Source organism: Hyaena hyaena, unplaced genomic scaffold (assembly GCF_003009895.1).
Source record: "Hyaena hyaena isolate Hyena2069 unplaced genomic scaffold, ASM300989v1 scaffold_186, whole genome shotgun sequence".
NCBI lineage: Eukaryota > Metazoa > Chordata > Mammalia > Carnivora > Hyaenidae > Hyaena > Hyaena hyaena.
In genome coordinates this window covers 193,189-206,261 of record NW_024080818.1, presented here as the reverse complement: position 1 = coordinate 206,261, position 13,073 = coordinate 193,189, and the positions used below count along the sequence as shown (strand labels likewise).

Here is a 13,073-nt window from a genome sequence, read left to right as displayed (position 1 = left end):
TTTTTGTTTTACATTTAAAGCCGTTTATTGAATCCTGAGGAGGAAGGTTATACCTTGAGGACCTTAGTTTGAGAGACTTGCCGTTCTTGGGTTGAGTTCATTGCCATTTGTCACTGTGATCTTTAAGTAATCAATGATGTGAAATTAATCCAACTGTCAAAATAACCAACTGTCAAGTCTTAAAAGCATCAATTCAAAGAGAGTGTATCCCTTGTAGCCTCCTTAACAGCGTTTTGAGCAAAAGCCTTCTTTGCACATTCTGAGGATCATCATCCCAAATTTCCAGTCCTGCGTATGAAATCACGTTAAGGGACGTTATCTGGACAAAATTTCACAAGCTTCTGTTAAAGGAATAAAGGCAGTTCTGTTTTCTACCTTAAGTTTTAATATATTTTACCCAGGTTGACTTTTTCCTATTAGGGCCAACTAACAATAATTAACTTTATATGTTAAAAAAAATCTTTTTCCTGTGTAAAGCCTCAGGGTTTTCCTGTAACAATGAAGTACCCTGACTTTGTACGTTGTTTTTTTATAAAGATCTCCCAGAGGAAGAAAGGAGCTGGTTGTACATGTGGTGCATACATAGGTGAGCCTTTCTCTTCTGGAGGTGGGCTGGGGCCACATGGCCTAGGCTTTTCCCTCCCCTAGTAACGAAACAGGCAGATTGTCTGCTTAAGAAGCTTTGGCCAGTGATACAGACTAAGTCTAGTACTGAAAAGTTAGCGTGAGGCAGCCTTTACACATGTGTCTTGGAGCATATCATGCCAGCCTCAAGTTGGGACTCGTTCAAGCTGTTCTTACTTAACATTCAGAAAGGGAAGTAGTACACGTTTAGTCATGAAAAAAGTGTAATAGCCTTGATGAAAACAGCCCATAACTTTATTACTGTTCAAATCACCGAGAGGTTAACCTGCATAATTTTTTTTTCTGATTTTTATAGCAAGTCTCCTATTTCATAAAAGCCACAGGAGACTTTATAACCATAATTATCTCGCTGCTTCATTGGAAGGTCCTATTAAATCCAGGGAAGCTCCTTTAATAACATTGTTTTAGCCTTTACAAACCCCAAATTTGAATACGGGACAATGTACTGGGATATATGTTTGTGCTTCTCGACAACCACAATGTTTTTTAAAAAAATGTTTTCATTTTCTTTTTTTTACTAAAGGTGATTATTTTTTCTTCTAGTACTACTTTTTAAAACATGTATTTATTTTGAGAGAGAGAGCGCAGGGGGAGGGGCAGAGAGAGGGTGGGAGAGAGAATCCCAGGCAGGTTTGCGCTGTCAGTGCAGAGCCCAGTGCAGGACTCCATCTCAGGAACTGTGAGATCATGACCTGAGATGAAATCAAGGGTCAGTCGCTCAACCAACTAAGCCACCCAGGCATCCCATTTTCTAATATTTCTTTTAAAGATGCTAAACCCACAAACTGACATAATAGTCAGTTGAAGTCAGATGAAGTCTAGTTCATCTCAGTTGACATATCGTTAACATTTTTCACTTCCCTTCTCCAAACCTCCAAACAGTTGGACCTGTTTGAAGTTGTAGTCATTGTGGCAGATGCTTTGCTCGTAACTGCTTCAGCATGTGTTTCTGAAAAGTAAGGGTATTTTCTTGCCTAATCACAGTGCTGTTATCAGTCAAGATTAATGTTGAGGCAGAAATATTTTAAAATATACTGTCTACATTAAAATTTTACAATTTTCCTTTTAATTTTAATACCCTTTTAATTTTTTTGAGATGGCATGCAGTCACTGGTCACAACTTCCACTTGGTTTTAGGGCCATTTTATTTATTTGTTTGTTTGTTTTTTAAGTTTATTTACCTATTTTGAGAGAGAGAAAAGAGGGGCAGAGAGAGGAGAGACAGAGAATCCCAAGCAGATTCCACACTGTCAGCACAAAGCTTGATGTGGGGCTCGAACCCACGAACCGGAGAGGGGGAGGGGGCGAAGAAGGAGAGTCTTAAGCAGTCTGTACCCTCAATGTGGTGCCTGAGGGGATGGTGCCGGCAGGGGGTGGTGGTGGTGGAGGTGGTGCTCTATCCCATGATCCTCTTATTATGACCTGAGCTGAAATCCAGATACAAACGCTCAAGCTACTGAGCCGCCCAGGTGCCCGGGTTTTACTGTCTTTTTAGATTTTTAATCTTTAGAACATTCTCTCCGCCTTTTTACTTTTTAAGAAAATCCCCTTGGATTTTGAAAATTGGTTTGGTCTTTATTTGCCAGGGTTTATTCTGTGAGATACGTAATAGGGGGTACTTTGACATGTTTTTGAGGGAGTTGGGAAGTATTAGCCTAAAGTCTATATTGGAGTTTGGAATTTTGAATTTATATAGGAATATCTATAATCTTGTTTTAGACATAGCTCTGGTTCATTGATCATAACTCAAAATAGGTATATCCAAACTCTCATTTTCTTTTTCTTTTTTTCTTTTTTGTTTTGTTTTGTTTTGTTTTATTTATTTCTAGGAGAGAGAGAGAGAGAGAGAGACAGCGTGAGCAGGGGAGGGTCAGAGAGAGAGGGAGTCACAGACTCTGAAACAGGCTCCAGGCTCTGAGCTGGCAGTCAGCACAGAGCCCGACGCGGGGCTCGAACCCACGAACCGCGAGATCATGACCTAAGCGAAAGTCAGACGCTTAACCGACTAAGCCACCCAGGCGCCCCTAAACTCTCATTTTGTTTGGGATACAGGATGGCTTATTCAGCTTTTTCCTTTTTGTTTCATTTTTCTATAAAAGGAGGAATCTGGTTTAGTTAACAGAGTTTAGATGAGAATTCCCATAACCTTATTGATTTTTAAAAAATGTCATCTATAAGAGACAGAAACATTCAAGGAGAGAAAGAGTGTGTTTCTAGCATCTTAGAAGGAATGAAAATTAGTAACATTATTGGTAAGTTTTTCTAAATCCTAGAATCCTTTACCCTATTCCTACTTCCCAACTTTTTAGTGGGAGACATTGGGAAATGTATTACCAAGGCTTATCTTGGCCTTCTAGTCATTTCTACCTGGCATATGATTTTAATATCCATATGAAGGGCTTGCTAGTCTTTTGTAATAAACTAACTCATTACAGAACAAAAAGAAGCAGAGGTTTAATTGAAACATGGCTCAAATTGCTCTGTTTTGAAGGTCCATGTCTTTTCCATGGAGCCAGAACATACAACAAGGATCATAGTAAAATCTACATCAGATCTTACTGTTCAATCTCTCTGTACACAAAAGTCACTCTAATTGTGGCTCACATCCAGTAGCTGAGATTTTTTGTGAAGTATAATTATTACAAGCCCTTTAATGTTCCCTTGCCAAGATTGGTATCTTTAGGTCCCTATGCTTGAATTACTGTGTTTAATCTGTCATTTGAAATGATCTGTATCTATTAGGTCTGCTTTAAATAAAGCACTTGCCTTTTTCTGGTATGAGAACTTCATGTGTAATGGTTGATTAGAGGGAAGGGATGGCTTGGAGATTGAGTGTGGAGATTTGCGTGCATATGACTCCTGACCTCATATTGATAACTCTCCCTAGTGCTATGATACTTAGTCTTGGAGATTTTGCTTGAGGCAGTGTTGGGTCATCACCAGAGGCTAGTGACTATAGGGTCATACAGACTGGAATGTGGATTTCAGTCCTTCCAGTTCATACCTTTTTTTTACTTTGGATGAATCATTAACCTAGCTGAATCTGTTTCTTCTTCTGGAAAATAAGTTTGGGGATGGCTACCATGTAATATAGTAAAGATTAAATGAGATAATATACAGGATAATTCGTACACTCTTTAGACCTTGGTTGGTACTTCTTAAACAGTAGCTTCTCTTTTCCTGACTTCCTCCCTTCCTATATCCCTCCTTCCTGTTTTTCCTACTTCCCTCCTTCTTTATCTCCCTCCTTCCAGAAGGCTAAGTGAGTAAGTGAATAAATGGAAGTGTCTGAGTATAAATTTGGAATGATTAAAAATTGAAAACATTCCTCAACTAAGAAGTCAGAGTAAGTCCATAATGTTTTAGTTGCCCTTAGAGAGCTGCTGCTTTTCCTTCAATAATGAGCTGGTGATTACTTGAAATACTGTATATGTTCTTCTTGACTGTTTTCTCTTCTGAAAAGAGATTAGAATAGCTTATTCTGGTCTATCTGACATGTAGAAAAGTGTAAAAGCTGAGACCAGGATTTGTTGGAGGAGAAAAAAGCTGGTCTCAGGAGGCTCATCAAGTTAGGGTTAAGGCATTTTTGGTTGCAGGAAATTTGATTTACAGAGTTAAATCGAGTAAGAACGATAAAAAGCGTTGAATGTTATATGCCTATATGATATAAATTTTAATGCACAAAGCCAGTATTTTTAAAAAGCTGTAGAAGTTTTCAGATATACATAAGGTAAAATTGTTCATCATGAATGCCACTAAGTACGGTCACATATAAGCGTGTAGGGTTTAAGCTGATTTTAAAAATAAAGATACACATTTTAATTACTAGGCCCCAAGATGTTACATTTGTCAGTTAGGGTTTTACAGAAGTGGAAAAAATTCACATTTATGGGATTTTTTTTAAAACTACTTAAAATGTTAAATTCAGTTTCCTTTCTCTTCTGTATTCTTTTTGCTCTTATTTTTATTTAAAAATTTTTTTGATGTTTTTATTTATTTTTGAGAGAGAGAGAGAGACAGACAGACAGACAGACAGAGAGGGAGATGCAGAATCCCAAGACTGGCTCCAGGCTCTGAGCTGTCAGCACAAAGCCTGGTGTGGGGCTCAAACCCATGAACTGTGAGATCATGACCTGAGCCAAAGCCGGATGCTCAACTGACTGAGCCACCCAGGCACCCCTCTTTTTGCTCTTGTATAGCTTTTCCCTGTGTTCTCAACTCCCATTCCTACCACTTAGTGTCTCTCCCCCCACCTCCCACCCCCAACACTTCCTGCTTTTCTCTACCAATACTTGATACTGGAATGGGCAGGGTGGCTAGGAATCAGAGACCCCTGGTAATGTTAATACTTGAAATGTTGGCATACCTGTTTTCTGGCCGAAACTGGATTCTCTTAGTTGCATGGTTATGACCAACATGCGTTTGCCCTTCTTCTGTGTTTGCTGTTTCACGTGGAACACAGTCAGTCTGTACTGCGTGGGAAGGGGCCACGCTACTGTTCTTAGAAACCCTTAGAAAAAGCCTTTCTAATGTAATAGCTGCTATTTTTGTCTCCTTGGACCTTGTACGCTGACTTGTGCTTTATGGCAAGATGAGAATTGCTCCCTCGCTGCCCGTTACGGATTGGGCTCTACCCTACCCCCTCAGTGTTAACCACTGACCTCGTATTTAAAGACTTAACATGTTTGGTCTTTCCATCGTGTTTGTCTCTTACTTCCTCTTTGAATCTCACTTATTCCTTGGATTCCAGTATACCAGATCTCCTGTGTTCCTTTTAACTGTATGTCCACCTTCCACCCTCTAAACTCCCCATCTGTCTGTTCTATACATAACACTTGTGTAGCATGGCCTGCGGGGTGCTCAGCTCATTCCCTCTTCTCTCACTGTCTCAAAAAAGACATCCCTTAGCCCTCTAATCTAGCCCTATTTTCAGAGCTGTGGATCCATATTTCGCCCCCACTGGCTAGATTTATTGGCCCCGATCTCTGAGACTTTCAATTCATCATACCCAGAGTCTGCTTCTTGGATTTCATTTATTATCCAACACCTCACTCAACCTAACTATCTTCAGAGCAGTGAATCCCAATTGGATATGGGCCCCATTGAAAATACATACTGCATATTAATTAATACATTTTATGTATAATGGTCTTGGATTCAAAACTTCTCTCTGAAAATGTCTCAAATGTCCATGTCACTATGTTCCTCTCAGCTCTTGCTTGCATAGATAGAAGACTTGTTTAACTGATCTGTCCTCATGCACTCTTCTTCCAATCATCCTATACTGACAAATTGATTATGCACAACCAGGAGCATGTACTTCTTTACTTCTGAAACCTCCCATGACTCATAGAGAAGTTCACACAGTACAGCTCAACACCAGAGGGTTCTGCTGTAGGATCCCATGCTCCTTCCTCAGGCTCATCTTCTGCGTTAACCTGCCGCAGCCTCTTGTGCTCTGGCCATAGCACTGTCCCCACCCCTAGCTGAGACTTCCTTCAAACTGCGTGTGGTGTAGAAGTGTTCCTTTTTCAATGCTCTTTTCTCCTTGAAGGTCCAGCTCTCATTGTCATCTTATCCAAGCCCTTCCTCAGTTACACCATTTCAAATTAGCTACCCTTTCCTTTCCATTTTTATGTTGAGTTAATCATGTGCCATACTGCTTCCCCATTTGATTCCATTATGGATTGTGTGCCTGACCATCGTGTGCTTCCAGAAGGGCAAAGGGCCCTGCACTGAAGTATACAATGAAGGAATGACTGACCCAGTGAATCAGTGAACCCACTCTTTGGGATTTTACCCACTCAAAAACTCTCAAGTGATGAAGGTTCTCATGGGTCTGACACCCTGAAACCCCTAAAGTTGCGGAAGCTCCTTTGTGTTGAGAGCTCTCCAGTCCTCTTCAGGAGCCACCTCATTACCATCCTCCCCTCGAGCATGTGATGTGGATGTTGAGGAAGTTAGCTTGTGCTAATGGTGTAGCAGAGCCATGGAAGCTTTGAGCCTGAGGCCACCTGCCTGAATCTTAGCTGCAGTTCTGCCTCCGCTTGCTGGCGCGTCATGTGTACCGTGTCTCTTTTTGCTTTGTGTCTCAACTTTTTATCTCACTGTCAGCAGGAAACCCTGTGGTATCTATCTCATCGGGTTGAAGTAAGAAAGGTGATAATCCTTGTACAGCCCAGTGCATGGTGCCGGGCACCCAGCAAGCATTTAGTAATAACCACAGACTACCTGTGCAAGGTCCTGAGAGGTTTTTGATCACTTCTAGGTCACGGCTAATTACCTGGCAGCATCTGGGCTACTTATGGCCCACACATGAATGTATTGTTTTTGCGGGGTTATGGAATATAGAGGTGGCTATGGAAGTTTTGAAAAGAGCAGGAAATGTAGGAGACTGTTTTTATTATTTTTCTGGAAAACATTAGACCATCTGAGGTGGTAAATAGAGTGGTTAAGACTATGGGCTCAAAAGCAAGTGTCTAAATTACAGTCCTACTTCTGCTACGTATAAGCTGTGTGACCCCCATGCGAGTTGCTTAACTTCTCTTTTCTCAACTTCTTTATTTGTAAAAACAAAGATAACCATCTCACTTTATAGACTTGCTGAGATTATTAAATGGAACAATTTATTGAGATCTCTTGCCTCATACATAGTAAATAGTACTGTTTGCTGCTTTTGTTGCCACTGATGTCCATTCTTCTGCTCTTGCTAAACTGAGCCAGCACCTCTGGGCCTCCAGTCCCTCCTGGACTGTGCCAGCAGTTGCCACTGAGTAGTGGAGGCTCCGTAACCATAAGTTGGGCATGAACTTTTCAGGATAGCCATGTCCTCCCCATTGCCTTTCACCTGATATCTGCTCTCTTAATATCAATTTTGTCAGTCTCTTGTTGACAGATGCCACTCTTGTGCGTTCTTGTCCAAGAGGGCTATTCTGTGAATCAGTCTTTAAGGCAACATGAACCTCAAGGAACATTTAGCACAGTAGTTCCTAATGTGTGCTCCAGACCAGTAGCATCAGTGTCCACCAGAAACTTTTTCTCAGGCCTCACCCCAGACCTACTGGATCAGAAACTCTGGTGGTGCGCCTAGCAACCTGTGTGTTACAAATCCCTCTGGCTGGTTCTTATACCCGCTGAAGTTTAAGAACTACTGATGTAACATATGAGTTCTATATTCATATTATGTCCAGTAAAAGTAGTTATGTTTAACTTTTTATAAAAGCCCTTATTTGTGATCTGAGCTCACATACTATGTTAAAGCTAACTACTTTTTCTTTTTGCGCTCTTTTTTCTGTCATTCATGACTATGGTATAGCATCTGATTCTGTAAGTATTCTAGAATTTAGTATTTGTGATTGCTAGTTTGGGAATTTCTTTTCAAATAGTTGCTTTGCATTTTTTAAAATATATTTATTTTTTAATATATTTATTTATTTTTAAGAGAGAGGACGAGGCAGGGAGAGTGGGGGACACAGAATCTGAAACAGGCTTCAGACTATGAGCTTTCAGTGCAGAGTCTGACACGGGGCTCGAAACCATGAACCGTGAGGTCATGACCTGAGTTGAAGTTAGATGCTTAACCAACGGAGCCACCCAGGTGCCCCTGTGAGTGTGATTTAAAGGTGGCACTAATAAGCCTGTCTTCCAAGTTCTTCGCGGATTATTTCATTCTGCACATCAAGTACTCAACTTTTGACTATAATCCTATTAAATTAGAATTAAATCTTTGTATCTAGGGAAGACATAATTTTGAAATTTTATTTGAAAGATCATTCTAAAAATCGTATGTTATTAAAATGCAGTTACTTATACATTATTAGAGTCGACATGTGGTTATGTAATGTAGTCAGTAAAGGCAATGATGATTTAGTAATATCTGTCAGTTATAATTTAACTTTTTTAATTATTAATTAATTTTAATTTTAATTATTTTTTTTGAGAAGAAAAAAATAAGACACTAAGAGTATTTTCTAAAAGAGTTTTGGAGATTGTAATATGCTACCATTAAAAATTTCATTTAATCAAAGCCAACGGCTAAAGCATTTTGTCTGTAACTTTAAAACTGAAATGTTGATAGACATTCGTCTCAAAGCTGTGCACGTACTGTTTAGTAATCCTACTTCCTTCACAACTATTTACCAATGAAGCCAAGAACAGCCCACTTCCTTAGGCCCCTGTGTACATGCTACATAGGAGGGCAACTAAGAGTAGCTTGAGTATTCAGTAAATTTGTATCCTCTTTTGAAAATTAAAATATTGAGAATTGTCTTCCTCTTTTCTAGTATGTGAACATAAAACCAGTTTGGGTTATTTTATCAAAAATTTATTGGTTGCACAATAAGACACAATCTCTGCTCTCAAAAGTATACATAGATTATTAGAGTAGGTACATGTGTGGGCAAGTTATTACAAAGCAGTGCAATCCAGTAATTGAGGTGTGACAGCATCCACAGGTGAGAGTGATTGGGTTTGAGGTGGTGGTGGGAGTTTGGCCAGGTGAGGTTTCATGGACCAAGTGACGGCATAGGTTTCAAGAATGGGTAGGTAAGATTTTTCCTGGTGAATCCAAGGGAAATTCACGTGTGCTATAGCACAGGGGTAAAATGGAGTAAGGTGGTTCTGAGAGTTACAAATGTATATAAGATACGAGTGTAAGATTCCAGGGATCACAAAGGCCAGAAAGATGGACACGTTCCAGGGTTTCCAGGGCTTCTTAGAGCATGGAAAAAGGCCTGGGGTTAACCTTATGGTGATCTTGTTGGAGCCAAAGGTACATTTACAGAGCATGACTACTCCTTTGTGCATTTTCTCTAGAAGGTACAAATCCACATCCACAATTCTAGATAACCACATTTTAGTTTTTAAAACCACAAAAAGATTCGGGAGGAAATGTGGGGGTGAATAATAATAATAGGCTATCGTTCTTTGAAAAACTTCCCAATATGGATGCTATTCATTGTGGGTCAGCAGTTCCATCTATAAATGTACCAAGAATGGCATAATGATGTCATACTCTATTTAAAACATTTTTTAATTTTAGAAAAATGTTTATTTTTGAGAGAGAGCTCATGGGCAGAGAGAGCAGGAGACATAGAATCTGAAGCAGGCTCCAGGCTCTGAGCTGTCAGTACAGAGCCTGATGCGAGGCTTAACCATGAACCGGGAGATCATGACCTGAGCCAAAGGCGGACTCTTAACCACCTGAGCCACCCAGGCACCCCTCTGTTTAAAACATTTGTAATTCACTCTCTGTAGGGAGAAATTTGGGAGATACCAAGAAAACATGACGTGTTTTTTGTCTTTAAAACATGTTGTCTTTCTTAATGAATCCTGACCATGTTTTGGGGACAGAGTCATGAACATAGGTAATTAGCAAAGGGAAATCTGCAATGAAAGCCCTAATGCATAGCCAAACAGTGGGTGAAGTAGTTACTTTGAACTGGAGGTGTGAGGCAGGAGAAGAGAGGCTGTGTAGGTGGCATATTTAGCCACCATTAGAGGGCATTCCTGGGCAGAGGGAGATTTCCAAAGAATATCGGTCAGTACAATATTTGTGCCCTTAAATCATACACATGTAAGACAAATGCAACATACAAGAGTACAATATGTTACATGGCTTAGTAATGGTTTAGTGCCTCCTATGGAATACTGAAATAATCTCAGTACTCTTTATACTGAGCAAGGGTCTTAACAGTTAATAAGGAGAAACTCCTTCATCCAAGCTTTCTCAGGGTTTTTTGACTGACTTCAGTTCCCCCAAGGTTTAATATCCAGAAGCTTCAGCTTTCATCAAAAGACTTTCATGGGTTTTTTTGTTTTGTTTTTAAATTGGCAAGTATCAACACTTGTGAGATAGAGAAGCAGTTGTTTGAGTTTTGTGTGTCAGAGAATGTGAGGAGGTGTTTTGGAAGGAGGTTTTTAATAATACAAGTTTATCCGTATCTTTTCCAAATCCTAAGTGAGTGCTCTCAGAATGGTGACCTCTAATGGCCACTTGCTTTCTCTTACATTTCTCTGACTGATACTTCACTCTGCTTATAAATTGATGTATGCGCAGTTAAAATTTGTAGAATCCTTTGTGTACAGCAGGATAAAAAAAAGGATTTGCTCCATCCTTTTTTCCTCGCTTAAACTTGATTTTCCAGACTCTCTTGTCGATTAAGTATTAGGTAACCAGTATAAAGTTATCAGCCTAGAGTTATATTGTCTGTCTGAATAGTACGATTTTCTTGGGTTGATGATGTGATCTTCCTCCCTCTCATACATGGTAGCCTTTCTGTAAATTTTTTACATAGGAATATGTATATTATGGGATCCATGCAAATGTTAGTTGCTGCCAAAAAGAGGGTTGTTTCTTTAGCTATGAACAATTGATTTTGCAGCCTGCAGTCAGTCTTGCTGTTGGTTTGACTGTGAGTGTATGGAATTCTGGAAAAATGAAATGGAGCAAAACACACAAAGAATACAGCCACAACAACAAACACTTTACCTTCCAGCTTTGTGTTCTGCTTGCTGTCCTTGCTTCTGGTCTTTCTGTACGAGTCATATACCTTTTTTGCAATCACCACATAAAACAGAAGCATCAGGACAAAAACAGTCCAGAAAATGACCTGGGATATGTAGTTCACCACTTGATGCCATTTCAACCCCAGTGGACCCTTTAAGGAGGCACACTTTTTCACAGATGATGGTGTTGCTTCCTTGTTGCTCAAGATTATGTTGGGCAGAGAGATGAGGAACAAAAAGAGCCACACAGAGGTCGAGATCATTTTCGCAAAATCAGGTTTTTGTACAAAAAATTTGCCAAAAGGCCTGATGATCTTTAGGAATCTATCGAAGGCTATGAAGCCTAGCAGTATGATGCCCACATACATGGCATCGTAAAAGATGACTGCAGAGAAACGACACACAAAGGCCCTGAGTTGCCATGGTCCAAGGTGTGAGTCAGAGAGGATTTTAAATGGAAGCATGAACGTCATTATCAAGTCGGCCACCAACGTATTTTTGAGGTAGACAATGAAGGTGGAGGAGCTGGGGATGTGAATGAACACCCACAGGGCCAAGGTGTTCAGCAGGATGCCTGTGAAGAAAACGATGGTGTAGATGACTGGGAACACCAGCTGTGATATCCGTGTGTCCCTGGGGCACCGCTCAGACCCATTGAAGCCCTTTATCACCGTGGAGTTCATGGTTTCCAATGTCAGCTGTTATAAATCAACACATACACAAAGTAAAACAAGAAGCATTTCCTAATTTCGAAGTGCTGCTTTTAAAAACAGGCTTTAGGTGTATAGCATATTAACACCTTCTATTTATTCAGCACATTCAGTAGATAAGTTGAAAAGGCACACGTTGTTTCTGGCTAGAATTTTTTTAAACCATGTATTTTACATTTTTGCTACTCGTAACAGTACCATTTATTTCTCCTACACTCTTATGAAATCCAAATAACAGGTTCTTCCTCCTTCTCAAGTGCTACTTTGGACATGGCAGAAGACCCATTTAAGAAGTTACAATTCATGTCAGATTGCGGTACATTGTATCATTTCTTATGCTCCTAATCTATGGTTTCTAGAATGTATACCGTAAAGCGTTTTTCCCCCCTGAGTATGTACTGTCTTTCATAAGCAAGCCCGCCCATTAGAAAAGTTGAAATTCACCTTTGTTTGGGAGGACACTGCGCTCACTATCTTCTGATCGAGGCAGCCATCCGTTCAGTCCATGAGGAGCATGTGAAGCAAGTGCTGTTCTGCTTTCTTATGCTGGGTTTCCTTCCTCATTTTCACGTGTGTAGTGTAATCAATTAGAGCCTCTTCGTGGTCAGACTTTGGCAGATTATCTAATAAGAAGGCTCTTTAGCTCTTTTATTTCAAACTTAGATGGTGTTAATCTACTATGACTTGGATGAATTAGTTTAGAGGCAGTCTCTTTATATTTTCTCATCTTATAACTTTCTGGCAGTTTCTCTTTCCAGTCTACATAGTGAAATTTTTGAGTACCTGTTGTATATAATAATAGGTGGCAGAAAAATAGCCCCAAATTAAAACCACATAGGAAAGTAAGGGTTGACTTTAAAATTAGAATTACCATCTCCACACTTGGAGACTGTTTTGTTCCAGAAATTGTTATTCAGTTGGCTGGCCTGTTTAATTTTACATGTACTTTAGTTTTTTGGTCTTTCTATCTCAGAGAGATAGAGTGACATATTTTCTAAGAGTTCAGGGCTATTAGACCCAGATTTGCAGGGATGGGGCCGGGGGCAGATGTTAGAACCCAGATCCAGGAAATACTGAGTAATTGATCATAGACAAATGATTTCATAACTCTCTGCCTTTGTTTCCTTATTATTTGCTTAATGGGTTTAATGATAGTATATACCTCATATGTTATTGAGAAGAAAAAACAAGCATCTAGAATTATGCTGGGTA

General features: G+C 39.8%; 2 protein-coding genes across 2 annotated transcripts in view; one reads left to right on the top strand and one right to left on the bottom strand.

Annotated features, from left to right (window-relative positions):
• Positions 1 to 13,073, top strand: part of MED12L (mediator complex subunit 12L) — a 324,782-nt gene that overhangs the window by 219,541 nt on the left and 92,168 nt on the right. The gene's annotated exons all lie outside the window — the stretch shown is intronic.
• Positions 9,823 to 12,425, bottom strand: P2RY13 (purinergic receptor P2Y13). Its single transcript, XM_039240999.1, is given in 2 exon segments — positions 9,823 to 11,849; positions 12,306 to 12,425. Coding segments are annotated over 2 exon segments (1,137 nt in total). The 3' UTR covers positions 9,823 to 10,832.